At 50.8% G+C, this 18582-nt stretch overlaps 1 protein-coding gene across 1 annotated transcript in view; it reads right to left on the reverse strand.

The window, feature by feature from the left end:
- Positions 1-18582, reverse strand: part of LOC116952677 (serine/threonine-protein kinase B-raf-like) — a 30356-nt gene that overhangs the window by 7265 nt on the left and 4509 nt on the right. Inside the window, exons 2-11 of the mRNA XM_032972256.2 lie at positions 15467-15568; positions 14022-14393; positions 12911-13014; positions 11659-11761; positions 11053-11201; positions 8399-8570; positions 6958-6988; positions 5323-5432; positions 2903-3020; positions 2267-2351 (exon numbers count right to left, since the gene is read on the reverse strand). Of these exons, the coding sequence (XP_032828147.2) occupies positions 2267-2351; positions 2903-3020; positions 5323-5432; positions 6958-6988; positions 8399-8570; positions 11053-11201; positions 11659-11761; positions 12911-13014; positions 14022-14393; positions 15467-15568 (1346 nt within the window). The remainder of the gene's footprint in view (positions 1-2266; positions 2352-2902; positions 3021-5322; positions 5433-6957; positions 6989-8398; positions 8571-11052; positions 11202-11658; positions 11762-12910; positions 13015-14021; positions 14394-15466; positions 15569-18582) is intronic.

Genomic DNA, 18582 nt, shown 5'->3' on the forward strand with positions numbered 1-18582 from the left:
CGGTTGTTGCTGTGTCACTCACTGTGTGTGTGGTTGTTGTATCACTCACTGTGTGTGTGTGGTTGTTGTATCACTCACTGTGTGTGTGTGTGTGGTTGTTGTTGTATCACTCACTGTGTGTGTGTGGTTGTTGTTGTTGTTTCACTCACTGTGTGTGTGTGTGGTTGTATCACTCACTGTGTGTGTGTGTGTGGTTGTTGTTGTATCACTCACTGTGTGTGTGTGGTTGTTGTTGTTGTTTCACTCACTGTGTGTGTGTGGTTGTATCACTCACTGTGTGTGTGTGTGGTTGTTGTTGTATCACTCACTGCGTGTGTGTGTGTGTGGTTGTTGTTGTATCACTGTGTGTGTGTGGTTGTTGCTGTTTCACTCACTGTGTGTGTGGTTGTTGTTGTTGTATCACTCACTGTGTGTGTGCGGTTGTTGTATCACTCACTGTGTAGTTGTTGTTGTATCACTCACTGTGTGTGTGGTTGTTGTTGTTGTATCACTCACTGTGTGTGTGCGGTTGTTGTATCACTCACTGTGTAGTTGTTGTTGTATCACTCACTGTGTGTGTGTAGTTGTTGTATCACTCACTGTGTGTGTGGTTGTTGCTGTATCACTCACTGTGTGTGTGTGTGTGGTTGTTGTTGTATCACTCACTGTGTGTGTGTGTGGTTGTTGTTGTTTCACTCACTGTGTAGTTGTTGTTGTATCACTCACTGTGTGTGTGTGGTTGTTGTTGTGTCACTCACTGTGTGTGTGTGTGGTTGTTGTATCACTCACTGTGTGTGTGTGTGTGGTTGTATCACTCACTGTGTGTGTGTGGTTGTTGTTGTATCACTGTGTGTGTGTGGTTGTTGCTGTTTCACTCACTGTGTGTGTGGTTGTTGTTGTTGTATCACTCACTGTGTGTGTGTGGTTGTTGTTGTATCACTCACTGTGTGTGTGGTTGTTGCTGTATCACTGTGTGTGTGTGGTTGTTGTATCACTGTGTGTGGTTGTTGTTGTGTCACTCACTGTGTGTGTTGTTGTTGTATCACTGTGTGTGGTTGTTGCTGTGTCACTCACTGTGTGTGTGTGGTTGTTGTTGTGTCACTCACTGTGTGTGTGGTTGTTGTATCACTGTGTGTGGTTGTTGCTGTGTCACTCACTGTGTGTGTGTGGTTGTTGTTGTGTCACTCACTGTGTGTGTGGTTGTTGTTGTTGTATCACTGTGTGTGTGGTTGTTGTTTCACTCACTGTGTGTGTGTAGTTGTTGTTGTATCACTCACTGTGTGTGGTTGTTGTTTCACTCACTGTGTGTGTGTGGTTGTTGTTGTATCACTCACTGTGTGTGGTTGTTGTTGTGTCACTCACTGTGTGTGTGTGGTTGTTGTTTCACTCACTGTGTGTGTGGTTGTTGTATCACTCACTGTGTGTGTTGTTGTTTCACTCACTGTGTGTGTGTTGTTGTTGTATCACTCACTGTGTGGTTGTTGTTGTATCACTCACTGTGTGTGTGGTTGTTGTTGTGTCACTCACTGTGTGTGGTTGTTGTTGTTGTTTCACTCACTGTGTGTGTGTGGTTGTTGTTGTATCACTGTGTGTGTGTTGTTGTTGTATCACTCACTGTGTGTGTGGTTGTTGCTGTATCACTGTGTGTGTGTGGTTGTTGTTGTTTCACTCACTGTGTGTGTGTGGTTGTTGTTGTATCACTGTGTGTGTGTTGTTGTTGTTGTATCACTCACTGTGTGTGTGGTTGTTGTTGTATCACTCACTGTGTGTGTTGTTGTTGTTGTATCACTCACTGTGTGTGTGTTGTTGTATCACTCACTGTGTGGTTGTTGTTGTATCACTCACTGTGTGTGTGGTTGTGGTTGTTGTTTCACTCACTGTGTGTGTGTGTTGTTGTGTCACTCACTGTGCATGTGTGGTTGTATCACTCACTGTGTGTGTGTGTGGTTGTATCACTCACTGTGTGTGTGTGTGTGGTTGTTGTTTCACTCACTGTGGTTGTTGTTGTTGTGTCACTCACTGTGTGTGTGGTTGTTGCTGTATCACTCACTGTGTGTGTGTGTGGTTGTTGCTGTTTCACTCACTGTGTGTGTGGTTGTTTTTGTATCACTCACTGTGTGTGTGGTTGTTCTTGTTTCACTCACTGTGTGTGTGGTTGTTGCTGTATCGTGCGCTATGTGTGTGGTTGTTGCTGTATCGTGCGCTATGCGTGCTGCAGCTGCAGTGCTGCCCCCCTCTGGGTGCTCTATCCGCCACTGAGGGTGATGTGCGCTGCTACGGTACTCACCTCAGCACCCCGACCTCGTTCTTGAACGCCTGCAGCTGCTGCGGCGTTGGATCGGTCACGTTCAGCACCTTCACAGCAACGTCTCCTGCACGCCGGCGACACGGCCAGGCAAGTGTCAGTTACGCACGAACAACGCTGCACTGACAACACACATCTCCGCGGGGGCAATGGTCGTTGCCACTACGGGATGCGTGCACGCACAGAGACACACAGACACGATGACGAGATGTTAACTACCTCGCCAAGTATGCAGGAGGTCGTGGGTTCCATTTCAACCCTGACGCCTGCTGCTGCTGTATATTTTTGAGTTTGCATTTCTCCCTCGCCGTGGTCGCGTGGATTTCTCGCCGGGTCCTCCGGTTTTTCCCTCCACATTTAGACAAGTACGCGTTCAGAGTATTTGGCTGCGATAAATGTCCACGTGACAAGCCACTTTCGTTGGGCTATCATTTGTGGGCAGGTCGCTTCTGAAAAAAAGCCACATAGCTCAGTGGGGCCTTACCTGGTAAAAAAAAGTTTTTCGATCACACAGACAACCGGTTACATCGGCAGACAGAGGCGATCACGGACCACGCACCCCTTGCCGCTCACCACGCTCTGCATGCACGCCGCTCACTCTCGCCGCTCACCACTCACCGTGCCACTTGCCCTTGTAGACGGTTCCAAAGGAGCCCGAGCCAATCCGCTGTCCGAATGCGATCTGCCCCTCTGGGATCTCCCAGTCATCACACGAGTCTCTCCTCTTCAGGGGACGCTGCGCGCACACGGGCACACACACACACACACACGCACGCGCGCGTACGCACACATACACACGCATGGATACATGCACACACACAAACACATGTACCAACACACACACGGGCACACACACACGCGCATGTACGCACACATACACACGCATGGATACATGCACACACACAAACACATGTACCAACACACACTCGGGCACACACACACGTGTACGTACACATACACACGCATGGATACATGCACACACACAAACACATGTACCAACACACACTCGGGCACACACACACGTACAGAGAGACGCACACACAAATACACGGTGCACACATAAGGGCACACGGGTAACGCACACGCACGCGGGCACATGCGCACACACACATCGGGCACATGCATACACAACAACAACCGCCATTCGCCACTAAGTGGTGGTGACGTCACCACGACGCTTGTGCCAGGGCATGTGCACCTTGAGGCCACGTGAAGTGTCGAACGCCCGCTGGCAGGAGGTCACGGGGCAGACCCAGGTGCCACGGGTCGAATGACTGAGATGACTGAGATGACTGGCTGATGCACCACCTGTGCCCCCTACTGTGCCAACCTGCTGTGCTTTAGCCACCCAGCACTCCGCTCGTTGTGAGCGTCGCTCCTCTGCCCTCCGTTGTTGTTAAAGGGCGACTGCCTCCAACTGCCCAGTAGCGTCCTTCATAAGCCTCCTCCACAGAGGCCGATCTTGACACCGCTGGTACCAGTCATCGGCAAGTCCACTCCGCTCCATGTCATCTCTTCTCTAGCCCGTGCTGCGCCCATTTAGCCCCCTCGATCCGGCCAAACAAAAGCTGTTTTGGCATGTGGTGGCTGGGCATGCGGGCTACATGACCCAGCCATCGCAGCCTTCCCCGCCGGAGGAGCTCACTGATGGGACCTTGCCCAGATCTTTCAAGGATTTGTGAGCTCCTCACACAATCCAGCCTGGTTAAACCCATAATGGATCGTAGGCAGGCCAGCCTAAATGTTTCTAACCGGCGAAGATGCTCCATTAGGGGGGTCCACGTTTCGCAAGCGTAGAGAAGGGAGGGAATGACCGTGGCCGACAAGACCTGAAGCTTCGTGCGGAGCGACAGACCAGGCAGCTTCCACACAGCGTTACGCAACCGATGAAAATATAATGCCGCTCGACTGATTCGAAGTGAGACCTCCACTGCCAAACCGGAACCGGTCATGAGCACACTGCCCAGGTATGGGAAACTCTCCACTCCCTCCACAACTGCCCCATCACCACACTTACAAACACAAGGGTACACACGCACGCCCACACATAGGCACACGGGAACACACGAGGCTGCATACATCTATGTATTGAAGTCTACGTTCACTCACACACACAAAATCACCTCACACACTCATATTCGATTACACTCAAAACCATTGTGTATACACCCACTAACATTTACACTCACTCAATGAGAACTCACTCGCACTAATGCTTACGCTCACTTGCACGCAAAATCCCTCACACAATAATTTACCAAAACGCTCACTCACTCTTTAATTTTTATATTTAAATGTTACCAGTTAAGGTCCACTGAGCTATATAGCTCTTTTTCAGAAGCCACCTGAGCCGCAAATGATAGCTCAGCGAAGTGGCTCATCACGTGGAAATTTATAGCAGCCAAATACTCTGAGCGCCCGTTGATTATAAATGTGGAGGGGAAAACCGGAGGACCCGGAGAAAAATCCACGCGACCACGGGTGGAACATACAAACTCCAAACATGCAAACTCCAAACATGCAAACTCCAAACATGCAAACTCCAAACATGCAAACTCCAAACATGCAAACTCCAAACATACAAACTCCAAACATACAAAACTCCAAACATGCAAACTCCAAACATGCAAACTCCAAACATGCAAACTCCAAACATACAAACTCCAAACATACAAACTCCAAACATGCAAACTCCAAACATACAAACTCCAAACATACAAACTCCAAACATGCAAACTCCAAACATGCAAACTCCAAACATACAAACTCCAAACATACAAACTCCAAACATACAAACTCCAAACATACAAACTCCAAACATAAACGCATCAGAGTCGGGATCGAACCCACTACCTCCTGCATACCGGGCGAGGGAAACAACCATCTCACCACCACTGGGGAGGCAAAGGCGGCCGGGCGTGGTGTTGGACTATCGCTCCCTCGTGTGGCGTGCCGGCATTCATCAGAGCTCGCTCACAGCACTTGACCTATCAAACAGCCTGTTAAAAGCTATCCGGGGGGATTTTTTGTCTCCGTACCATGTGTATGCGATCGTCTGTGAGCGAGGCTGGACGGGAGGGCCCGGGAGAAGCGACGCGAGACCCGGGGAGGTCCATGGGGAAGGTGGCCGTCAGACCCACACTCGTGCCTGCATGCAGCACGGGTGTTGCTCACTCAGGTCGCGCGCGTGTCCGTGCGTGTGTTCGTGCGTGTGTACATGTGTGTGCGTGTGTGTGCGTGCGTACATGTGTGTGCGTGTGTGTGTGTGCGTGTGTGTGCGTGCGTACATGCGCTGCGCTATGAACCTGGCGACCCGGGTTCGATTCCCGCTCACGGCCAACACCAGTGACGATTATCTGAACCGGTCCCGGGCCTCCCCTAGGTCGACTCAGCCTCAAATGAGTACCTGGTGCAGTGTGTAAACATCGTCACTCGGGAGACAAAGGCGGCCGGGCGTGGTGTTGGCTACCCACCCCCTCGTGTGCCGTGCCGGCCTTCATAGGTGCTGCTCGCTAACAGCACTTGCCCCGACAGTCTGTTACAGGCTAAATGGGGGATCTTTGTTTTTGTATGTGTGGGTACATGCGTGCGTGCAGTGATTATAAATGCGCGAGAGCCCGCCGAGATTAAGAGTCTCCTTCCGGGACTCAATCAAGCAACTCCTGACGCCTTCAAATGGATTACTAAACTCAACATTAAACTAAAAAAAATGTATTTTCCACTTAGCTCTATAGCGTTCTTAGGAAAACGATCTGGCCACAAATGATAGCACAACAAAGTGACTTATCACGTGGAAATCTCGAGACGCCAAATACACGAAACGCATGGAGGGGAAAAACCGGAGGACACGGATAAAAGCCATGTGACCACGGGGAGAGAGAGAGCACGCAAACCCCAAGTACCCAGGCATCGGGGTCGGGATCGAAACCCACAACCTCCTGCATACCAGCCGAGGTAGTTAATATCTCGTCACCAATGCGCCCCTATTGCTATAACATTATTGTAACAATCCATTGTTGTTTTGTTGGGTTAGGCAACGTGGTGGTTAGTTTTATGCCCAAGTCATTTAGCATCCACCACCCGGGGGACACAACATGGACACAGGGAGAACTTAAAAACTCCAAATAAGACAAAGGATTCCCATATAGCCTGTAACAGACTGTTGGGGCAAGTGCTGTTAGCAAGCACCTATGAAGGCCAAAACGGTACACGAGGGGGTGGGTGGCCAGCACCACGCCCGACCGCCTTTGTCTCCCCAGTGGCGACGATTTAACACACCGCACCGGGTACTAATTTGAGTCGACCTAGGGGAGGCCCAGGACCGGTTCAGATAATCGTCACTAGTGTTGGCCGTGAGCGGGAATCGAACTCGGGTCGCCGGGTTCGCAGCGCAGAGCGCTAACCGCTAACACTACCGACCCTCGCACAAACTCCACACACTCACAAACACTCACGCTCTGCGGAACAGGAGGGGAACATACAAACTCCACACGAAACGAACCCAGGTCCTTGTTGCTGTGTGGCACAAATATTATCGTTGCATCACACCCTACCACCCAACCGACGACTGACGCACCATTACAACCCTAATGCCTAATCACCAATACCCCACAGTTAATCCCGGATTGCTAATAACTCCACGAACTGCAAAAAGCAACCAGAGGCCCATTTACCTTCGTGATGCCTGCAATCACGCATCATGTCCTGAGGAACACACACGCACGCACACAGGGATGTGATCACAATGCAGGCAACGATCGGATGTCAACAACGCTGGCTAGGCCAGTCCACTAAGCGAGCCCTCCCCCGCTGTGCCAGAGCAGCCCAATCAGCACCAATGTTATCCATAACAGGCTTTTTGTTTGTTGGGCTAGATCGCGCAAATGTATGAACGTGCGGTTAAACCCGCCACCACCCGACACAGCCAATTAACCGTGAATAACCCAACGAATAATCGATATGCATTGTAACAAACATGACGACATTAACCTCTCCCCTCTGGTCTTCGCAGCCAGGAGGAGGAATTCTCCACAATTATTGCTGTCGCCCGACGATGCCGGTTGTAATCACTGGCGTAACGTCGTACTCCAGTTGTAAATGTAGTGAGTTTACTCTCCAACACACCGGTGTGCTGAACTAGTGACCAATTGGCACGTTTTGTTTCCGTCACCAACCTTACTAATTGGCCGTGTCGGGTGGTGGCGGGTTTAACGACACGTTGATATTTACGCGATCCAACCCAACAACAACAACAACAACAAAAAACCCCCTCCATTGTGGATTAGAGCATCCTTTTTGTCAACTCCCGTCTTCGTAAAAACCTCTCCCACGCTCTCCTCCTTCCTTGCCCACGGTCCACCTTTTTTCTCGACGGGTCCGCCGTGCATCCTGGGGCCACGAGAGGCCCGTCACTTTTGAAATGGCGCGCAATCGATATTTATCCGTCGCTCCGAGTGTCTTTGCCGCGCTAATTGGCTACAAGAGGGGAATGCTTTCGACCTGGCAACAACACCGCGTGTATAATTTTAGCGCCGCGCTCCGCGCTCCGTGCGCGTGCGCGTGTCTGTGTGGTGTCGCGGTTAGCGCGCTACGCTATGAACCCGAGTTCGATTTCCTCTCACAGCCACCAATACCGGTGACAATAATCTGAAACGGTTCTGTGCCTCCCCCTAGGGCGACAGAGCCTCAAACATCGGAGTGGTGCTGGCCACCCACCTCTCCGTGTGCGGTGCCAGCCTTCATTATTTTTCTGCTATAAATTTCCACGCAAGCCAATTTGTTGGGCTATCATTTACGACCAGGTCGCTTCTGAAAAAGGAGCAAAATAGCTCAGTGGGGGCCTTACCCTGGTCAAATAGTTTGGTTTAGACTGTGATCCACCACCCTAAGCATGGCCTCCGCCACCTTCAAATTCTGTTCACTTTGAACTAAACAACACAAATTATCTCTCCTGAAGCCCTCTCGTCGTGGCCAGCAGCAGAACCCCCTCAACAGTGACATCCTAGCCACCGCTCGATCACAACGCTGCCACCGACGCCATCATCATCATCACGCGCAGGAGTATTTGAAAACAGCGTGCAAGGGGAGCGGCGTTTACGAGAGAGAGAGAGGCACCTGAACGAGGTTGGCCGTCACTGGCCCCACTACGCCCGTATGGACGTTGGGAGCGGACGTGGATCGCGGCCGGGGGGGGTGAACCAACGCCCGGCGGGGGGTCGAGCTGTCCGCCTCCGAGTGGTGCGTCCGGGTCGGGGGTCGCGCGGGCAATGGTGGTTGCCACCACGGGCTGTGTCGCGCACACACGCACGCACAGAGACACGCGCAGATACGACGCCGAGGTGTTAACTACCTCGCCTGGTGTACAGGAGGTCGTGGGTTCGATCCCGACCCTGACGCCTGCTGCTGTATATTTGGAGTTTGCGTGTCTCTCTCTCTCTCATCATCATCACAGTGGCTAGGAGATGTTAACTACCTCACCTGGTATGCAGGAGGTCGTGGGTTCGATCCCGACCCTGACGCCTGCTGCTATATATTTGGAGTTTGCGTGTCTCTCTCTCTCACCATCACCACAGTGGCTAGGAGATGTTAACTGCCTCGCCTGGTATACAGGAGGTCGTGGGTTTGATCCCAACCCTGACGCCTGCTGCTGTATATTTGGAGTTTGCGTGTCTCTCTGTCATCATCATCATCATCACGGTGGCTAAGAGATGTTAACTACCTCGCCTGGTATACAGGAGGTCGTGGGTTCGATCCTGACCCTGACGCCTGCTGCTGTATATTTGGCGTTTGCGTGTTCTCCCCGTGGTAGCGTGGATTTTCCTCCGGTTTTTCCCTCCGCATTAAAAAATGTGCGTTTAAGAGTATTTGGCTGCTATACATTTCCATGTGATAAGCCACTTCGTAGAGCTATCATTTGTGAGAGCCAGGTTGCTTCTGAAAAAGAGCTACGTAGCTCAGTGGGCCTTACCTGGTAAAATAAAAAAAGCTTATAATTTAGATTTCTAGGAGGCTAGGCACGGCGGGGTATTTTTTTAATCAAACGACGCCCTATAACCCTCATCCAGCAGTGGATTGACATAAGGTGCTGTAAGCAGTACATTGTGAAGTACAGCGTCGGGTGTGATAACTGTAGTAACTATAACAATTATACGTGGTGTCTCTACCTCATGGTGGGTCTTACGGATCCCCCCCCGTGACAGCGTCCGCAAGGGGAGGATGTTGCGCGTCGGGGTCAGGATCCAAAACTTGCCAAATTAAAACATTCACACCGCAACTTACTCAACTGTGTGCATGTCGAGCTTCTATCGCGCCGTGCGTGGCCAACCGAGCTGATCGGACGTCAAAGCTGGAACGCTTCGCGTCAATTTGGTCGATTGACTGACAAAATATTCAAGGTCGACTGCGTTCCCTTGCTCGGAACAATTTGCCGCAAGACACCATTGGTCTGCAAAGTCAACAGACCGATGGATTTTTTTGCGTGGCCACACAGAATGGAGTTCCGCTCGTATCTACGTGTGTGCTGAACATCTTTCGCAACGTACGGAGGAAAACCCGAGCTGATCGGAGGTGCAAAACGTTGTGAGCATCGTCCCCTACTGGGAGGCTAATGCCCCCTGGTCACTCTTGCATATGAGACTGAATCCCGGTATTTAGTCGAGATCTCAGCTGGTGCAACGAAACATTACATTTTAAACATAAAACTTAAACAGCGCAACACGCGGCTCGGTGGGTGAGGGGGGGGGTCTGTGGCGTAACCAGATATGTGAAGAGGTCAGATGTGAATGTGCACATAAAATTACAGTTTGACACCCGGCGTGCAACGATAGATAACTTGACAGAAAAAGCGAGCACTGAGAGAGATTTACACGTGTGGGCCACCGCTGCTCCACTGTGCAAGAGAGGGAAGTGAACACGCACACACACACACACACGCGCGCAAGGTTCAACGTGAAAAGGTCCCATTTGTGAACATCTTTTAAGTTCAAGTTAATTTTGATTTGTCACGTTTGCTGCGCGACTCAACAGATGATTTGCTGCTGCTGCTGCCGAGATGGCAGTGATGCACACGCACACGCTGAACATTAAAAAAACGACTCGACGCGTTCGTCAATAACAACAAAAAGAAAAATATATAACGGGCGACGTTTCGGGCTATGAAGAAGGGCCTTTGACCGAAACGACCCCTGTTTATGTTTTGTTTCTCTTACGTTCACACACACACACACATGCAGTGGTGTTAATGACGAATGTGTTGAGACTGTCGAAGTTATTTTCGCATGTGCATTACTGCCATCTGCAGTATCTTCACATTCTCTCTGTTATTATTGTTTCATTATCATATTACGTGAGCTGCCGTCAGACTCCCACCCTCGCCCCCTTCACACGGCGTCACGCGCTCCCTCCCACGAGACAGAGGGAGACAGGGATCGACGGAGACAGATGGAGACAGACGGAGTCACGAGTCACATGACGACAGGCAGAAATCCGGACAAAACAGACACGTGGAGACGCGCGGAGTACTCGACGAGACAGACACGCAGAGACACGCAGAGACACGCAGAGTACCGGGCAAGAGAGACACATGGAGACACGCAGAGACACGCAGAGTACCGGGCAAGAGAGACACATGGAGACACGCAGAGACACGCAGAGACACGCAGAGTACTGGGCAAGAGAGACACACGGAGACATGCGGAGACTCGACGAGACAGACAACTTCCAGTTAATACTGTGATTGCATTGGAGGTTGGGCCGGGGAAACTACTCACTTGATTCCGTCTAAGCTGATGCACATCATGGGCACGTCGGTGCTGCAACGCTGGTGGAAGCGCATGCCGCACTCCTGGCAACGGAATCCCTGGAACAGGAGCTTGCGGCAAATGTCGCAGAACGCCAGCATCAGGTCTGTCCGGCGGACCTGTCGACGTGGAGATAGACAAAGGCAAAGATCCCCCGTCTAGCCTCAACAGACCGTAGAGGCAAGTGCTGTTGGCGAGCACCTGTGAAGGCCGGCACGGTACACGAGGGGGTGGGTGGCCAGCACCACCCCGACCACCTTTGTCTAATCAGTGGCGATGTTTACACACCGCACCAGGCACTCGTTTGAGGCTGAGTGGGACTCGGGGAGGGCCCGGGGAACGATTTTTAGAAAATCGTCACCGGTGTTGTCCGTGAGCGGGAATTGAACTCGGGTCGCCGGGTTCGTAGCGCAACGCGCTAACGGCTGCGTCACCGTCCTGAGTTCAAGGCCCGCGTGTGCGCGCACTGGCGGAGCCAGTGGGGGAGGGGTGGGGTGCCACGTGCCCCCCCCCCCAATGACCGGAAAAAAAACGGGTTCTAACACGGGCCCTGGGCTTGGGACGTGACGGACGTACAAAGTTGTGTGTGGAGAGCGGCAGGTGCTTGAGGACCTCCACAGACAGCTCCTCGCCCGACAGCCAGGCCATGTCCGTGCTCCAGTCCACTGCCGACTTTTGGCTGCAAACAACAACCAAAACACCTCCATTGGAGCACCATCTTTATGACAGCGATCGTGCCCCACCGCCCACCACCCCCCCCGGTTTAGACAGACGGAGAGATAATGCAGTAATGCTACCATTAATAAAGGGGTTTTTTTTTTGGGTTAGGTCGCGTGAATGTGAATCTGGTTGTTGTAATTACCAACAAAACATCACGGTTCCAAACATTTTAAACGTTGTGGGTTTTACTCTCCGACACACCGGTGTGCTGAACCTGCAACTAATTGGCATGTTTTGTTTACGTGACAAACCTTACGAAATTGCCCGAGTGTCGTGTTGAGCTAAATGCCACCTGGCGCAGGTGAAAAGCGTTAAAAACCGGTGTCGAACAGAAGATACAAAATAAAAATTGGCACAAGTCCACGGCGCACACACACACACACACGCACGCTGTGGCAACCGGTGTCGCAGGGCGGTTGGCACGGACACTTGTCCAAACGAATGTCCACATTTCCTTCCTCTTCACAGCCCCCACGCCTGGGGTCCCCGGCCTAGGGGAATCCCCCTCGCCCCCCGGCACACACACCCCCCCCCCCCCCGCGCAATTGCACCACCTCTTCACAAGCGATAGCCACGCCGCTGGTTCTATAGCCGGAAGTGAAAAGAGCGGTGCACGCTTCTCCACAAGTAGAGAAAGATCCGACAGACACAGAGACGCCCCGCGTGGCCTACGCAGACTGTTGGGGCGAGCGCTGTTAGGGAGCGCCTGTTTGGGCTAACGTCACACGCGAAGAGGTGTGTGGCTATCACCGTGCCTGGCCACCTTTGTCTCCCCTGTGCTGACGTTTCCACACCGCACCAGGTACTCATTTGAGGCTGAGAAGCGTTAACGGAGGCCCAGTGATGTAGGCCATGGCCGGGAATCAAACCCGCGTCGTGGGAGTTCCTAGTGCGGTGTGCGAAACCACTATTCTGCCACTCACTCAACGCGCCCGACAACAGCAGCTGCCGTTCGCCAATGAGTGGCGGTGATGTCACCACAGCGCTTGTTACGAGCTAGGTGCAATTAGAGGCCACCATGTGAAGCATCGAAAGCATCGCTTGGCAGGAGGTCACGGGACAAACCTAGGTGTCATGGGTTAACCGAGTCACATGCGCAGACACGTACCCGTCTTGCAGGCGGAAGACGGCACAACACTTCGGAAAGAGTCCACGGATGTGCAGCGCTTTGGCCAGGCAATCCATGACGGTCATCCCAGCCCTTGCTGTGACCTGCACGCAACCACAGACACGTCCAGTTAAGGGAGAGGTCCTGCGCGCGTGTGTGTGTGTGGTGGCTACGTGGTGTGTCACACGATGCAGAGAGCTCCGAGTCATCACAGAGGAAAATACTGACAACTTTTTAGGTTCGTCAACTCGACCCTCTTGATTGAATACCATTTTATTTTACCAGATAAGGCTCACTGAGTTATATATAGAACTCTTTTTCAAAAGCGACCTGACCACAAATGATAGCTCAACGAAGTGGCTTATCACGTGAAAATGTATAGCAGCCAAATACTCGACACGCATTTAGCTAAATGCGTCGGGGAAAATCCACGCGACAACGGGGAGAACGTGCAAACTCCAAATACACAGCAGGCGTCATTTTCGTGATCCAAGCCACGACCCTCTGTATAACCGGCGAGGTAGAAAACATCCTCACAACGGTTTAAAGCTTTCGTGACTGCAAGGATTCATCTTCTTTGGTTCTTTCGGTAAAGTCACGTAGAATGAGAATAAAATAATAAATTGATCAAATAAAATAACACAATAATATTCTCACGACGTTTCGGCCGCAACACAAGCGGCCTTCATCAGGTGAAGGGACGAGACACTCCAGCGCTGTCCTCCAGACAGTCTCGTACCTTCACCTGATGAAGGCCGCTTGTGTTGTGGCCGAAACGTCGTGTTAGAATATTATTGTGTTATTTTATTTTATCAATTTATCATTTTATTCTCATTCTACGTGACTTTACCGAAAGAACCAAAGAAGATCCTCACAATGGTCTCCATGGTATAAACGGCGACTGCCCCCAACCCTGCCCTCCCGAAGGCGAGACACTCCGAAAATGCACCACTTCAAAAGCGACGCTGCTGATAACGTCACCACGCCCGGCCACCACTAACCTCCCACCCAGCGGTACGCGCGCTAACAACAAGACGCTTCGTCCAAACTATTCCCGCGTTATCCGATCTGCCGACCGAGAAGCCCACCGGCCCGCGCGGCCAACGCTCACCACGGTGCGCTGCTTGTTGGGCAGGTGCACGCGCACCGTGCGGCTCAGCGGCGACTGCGGCGTTGTCGCCTCCGCCGCCTGCACCTGCTCCCCCGGCGCCGCCTCGGCCGCCGGTCCAGCGGGGGAGAAGGCGGCGCCGCAGCGAGCGCCGTCGGCGAACACCGGCGATCGGCAGCGCTGCTTGTCGCTCGGGGGGCACGGCGGGCGGGGGCAGGGCGCGACGTGGACGGGGGGCCCCGGCGTAGCCGCGGGGGGCTTGCGCGACGGTTGCCGGGGATGCGGCGGGGGCGCCGACCCCTTGCCGTCGGCGCCCAGAAGTTCCTGCTCGCGAGCCTGCAGGGCGTCCAGCTTGTGCGTGTACTCCTCGTACGCCTGCGAGACGCACGGGTTTGGGAGGTGGTGGGGGTTTGACGGAGGAGAAGAAATAAGCACGGACGCGCGACTCAAGGGGCCAGAGAGCCGAGCCAGGCACCGCTGAGATCGTGCGTTTGAATTTCCGGGTTCGGCCACCCAACCGTGAACCAAACCAGCTTCCCGGGTGCAGCAAGGCAATGGTGTCAGTCCGATCACCAGTGACTAACATAGATGCACACAGAGACCCGTAAAATCGCAAAGAGACCTACAGGTCCGCACATCCAATTATCACGGTTGGCTACGTACAGTGCGACAGAAGTTCAAAATACATTTACAAAGGAGCTGCGATTGAACCGGCTTGTCGAGTCTAAAGCTTCAATTGCATCAGCCCCTTTTACCAATGGCCACTCAAAACGCCGTCCCTTCATACGGAATTCTGCACTTAATTCTGGGGTCAATTCCAGCTCTGGGAATTAAAAACTATTGGCTTGAGATCTATTCTCATATTGGCTTCAGAGTCTTCAGATGAGAATTCCTGCATGTGACAGGGCAGGTGGGGAGGAAAGTGATTCTCTGTACCGCGTGGACCACAGGGATCTAAGAAGTGAATCTTGACTTAAAGCTTTCGTGACTGCAGGAATTCATATTCTTTGGGTCTTCGTAGATGGGTTCAAATAAAATAACAAAAAAGTACGACGTTTCGATCGTAACACAAGCGGTCGTAGTTTTTTGGTTATTTTCTTTGAATCTTCTTCTTTGGTTCTTTCGGTAAAGTCACGTAGAATGAGAATAAAATAATAAATTGATAAAATAAAATAACACAATAAAATTCTCACGACGTTTCGGCCACAAATTTATTGTGTTATTTTATTTATCAATTTATTATTTTATTCTCATTCTACGTGACTTTACCGAAAAAACCAAAGAAGATGAATCCTTGCAGTCACGAAAGCTTTAAATCGAAATTCTTTGAATCTGTCTATGCGACCTTTACCGAAAGACCCAAAGAATATCTAAGAAGTAGTTGCGTGACATCCGCTTCCGCGGGCCGCTCAGTAACAACACAACGGGGTTTGTCACCGCTCGCTCACCTCCAGGTAGATGGAGGGAGGGTTGTGTTCGCCTCCGAAACGTTCCAGCAGCGCCGTCAGGTGTTCCTGCGTCAACTTGATCATCTGCTGCAGGTTCCACACCTGTTGGGGTGGAACAAAGAGTTGGGGGGGGGGGTGGCAGCGAGCAGAATTCCAGATAACATCAGCCTCCCTGGTGCCACGAAGCCCAAACCGGATGCTGACTTCGACCACAAATGTTTACTTCATTTTATTTAAATCACATTTGCATGTACAGTGAGGGAAAAAAAGTATTTGATCCCCTGCTGATTTTGTACGTTTGCCCACCGACAAAGAAATGATCAGTCTATAATTTTAATGGTAGGTTTATTTGAACAGTGAGAGACAGAATAACAACAACAAAATCCAGAAAAACGCATGTCAAAAATGTTATGAATTGATTTGCATTTTAATGAGGGAAATAAGTATTTGACCCCTCTGCAAAACATGACTGAGTACTTGGTGACAAAACCCTTGTTGGTAATCACAGAGGTCACACGTTTCTTGTAGTTGGCCATCAGGTTTGCACACATCTCAGGAGGGATTTTGTCCCACTCCTCTTTGCAGATCTTCTCCAAGTCATTAAGGTTTCGAGGCTGACATTTGGCAACTCGAACCTTCAGCTCCCTCCACAGATTTTCTATGGGATTAAGGTCTGGAGGCTGGCTAGGCCACTCCAGGACCTTAATGTGCTTCTTCTTGAGCCACTCCTTTGTTGCCTTGGCCGTGTGTTTTGAGTCATTGTCATGCTGGAATACCCATCCACGTCCTATTTTCAATGCTGAGGGAAGGAGGTTCTCACCCAAGAAATGACGGTACATGGCCCCGTCCATCGTCCCTTTGATGCGGTGAAGTTGTCCTGTCCCTTTAGCAGAAAAACACCCCCAAAGCATAATGTTTTCACCTCCATGTTTTATGGTGGGGATGGTGTTCTTGAGGTCATAGGCAGCATTGCTCCTCCTCCAAACACGGCGAGTTGAGTTGATGCCAAGGAGCTCCATTTTGGTCTCATCTGACCACAACACTTTCACCCAGTTGTCCTCTGAATCATTCAGATGTTCATTGGCAAACTTCAGACGGGCATGTATATGTGCTTTCTTGAGCAGGGGGACCTTGCGGGCGCAGCAGGATTTCAGTCCTTCACGGCGTAGTGTATTACCAATTGTTTTCTTGGTGACTATGGTCCCAGCTGCCTTGAGATCATTGACAAGATCCTCCCATGTAGTTCTGGGCTGATTCCTCACCGTTCTCATGATCATTGCAACTCCACGAGGTGAGATCTTGCATGGAGCCTCAGGCCGAGGGAGATTGACAGTTCTTTTTTGTTTCTTCCATTTGCAAATAATCGCACCAACTGTTGTCACCTTCTCACCAAGCTGCTTGGCAATGGTCTTGTAGCGCATTCCAGCCTTGTGTAGGTCTACAATCTTGTCCCTGACATCCTTGGAGAGCTCTTTGGTCTTGGCCATGGTGGAGAGTTTGGAATCTGATTGATTGATTGCTTCTGTGGACAGGTGTCTTTTATACAGGTAACAAGCTGAGATTAGGAGCACTCCCTTTAAGAGTGTGCTCCTAATCTCAGCTCGTTACCTGTATAAAAGACACCTGGGAGCCAGAAATCTTTATGATTGAGAGGGGGTCAAATACTTATTTCCCTCATTAAAATGCAAATCAATTTATAACATTTTTGACATGCGTTTTTCCGGATTTTTGTTGTTGTTATTCTGTCTCTCACTGTTCAAATAAACTTACCATTAAAAGTATAGACTGATCATTTCTTTGTCAGTGGGCAAACGTACAAAATCAGCAGGGGATCAAATACTTTTTTCTCTCACTGTATGTTCGTTGAACTTCTTTCGCACCGTGCATAGCCAACCGTGCTAATCGGAGGTGCCGGGGAAGGAAAACAAACTAAAGACGAAATAGCAGTTCTAAAGATATCTAGATTTTAAAGTGCACAGCTCCAGTGGCTTCCTAGTATCGGAAGGAAGAGCGTTCCAGACGTCCACAGAAAGGAGCATCTGAAAGCACGTGCCACAGTGACCGTCTTTGTTCGATGACTAGCAGTAATATCACGGTCATCGCACTCGCGCAGCATTAATCAGGGCGGCCGCTGGATTTGAACCGTGAACCCTCTGCAACAAGCGGCGAAAGCACCAGCGCTAGGCCACGTCACCGCCCTGGACGACACAGACTTTGGTCCGTAATGGCTGTGACCAATCATTTGGTCCACAATTGGGCTGGGACTGTCCTGTTCTAAATATTCCTTTGTTTGATGTCGAGTCAAAAGCCGCTACGAGGATGACCGGAGCTCGCATGATGGTTCATGCTCCTTGACGAGATCAGCGAGGTATTGTGGTTCATTTGCGGCAAGCACTGTGTGCACATGATGAGCATCACCTTAAAACGCATTCGTTTGGCAACCCTGAAACCAATGCAGCTTGGCGAGCACTGGACGGATAATCATAGGCACAGGCCCAAAAGGGGGTACACAAAAACACTTCTACGCGTAATATAAAAACTAATTACGCGCTACTTAAATTGAGGTGATTTAGAGGCGCTGGAAGGGAACATTCTTTACTCGCAGTGCAAGCTAAGAAGCACAGAGAGAGAGAGAGAAACACATGACCCTAAATCTCACCCTAAAAGCCAAATCTCCAACCTGTGCCTATCAACCACCAGACCACCCCCCGCCCCCTCCCAGGTCACAATCATAATCTTTATTTAGACTGGAGGAATCCGATGAGCCATGAAGCTCTTGTTCAAAGATGTCCAGTATGGGCGGGTGAGCAAGTTGCAACAGCAAACATTACAAAAATAATAAGCAATTTATTTATATAAGTCCAGTTGATCAAGCTTGGGCAAGGCAGCAGCAAAAACAACAAAAGAGTCCCAAACCTCACCAAGATAACGCCACACTGCAGTAGCGCCTCAATAAAATGGAACATTAACACTGCACTGTCGAAAACTGAACGGGCAAGGATCAAAGTTACAGCGGTCACATTCGCAAACGTGGCTGCTGTATCCAGCACTACTAATCTTCTGCTTTATGATAAAAAAAAAGTTTAAAGGAAGATCTACGATGTCAAGGGGAGTGA

The sequence above is a fragment of the Petromyzon marinus genome, chromosome 48 (genome assembly GCF_048934315.1).
Source record: "Petromyzon marinus isolate PM22_M1 ecotype Great Lakes invasive population chromosome 48, UKy_Petmar_22M1.pri1.0, whole genome shotgun sequence".
Classification (NCBI taxonomy): domain Eukaryota; kingdom Metazoa; phylum Chordata; class Hyperoartia; order Petromyzontiformes; family Petromyzontidae; genus Petromyzon; species Petromyzon marinus.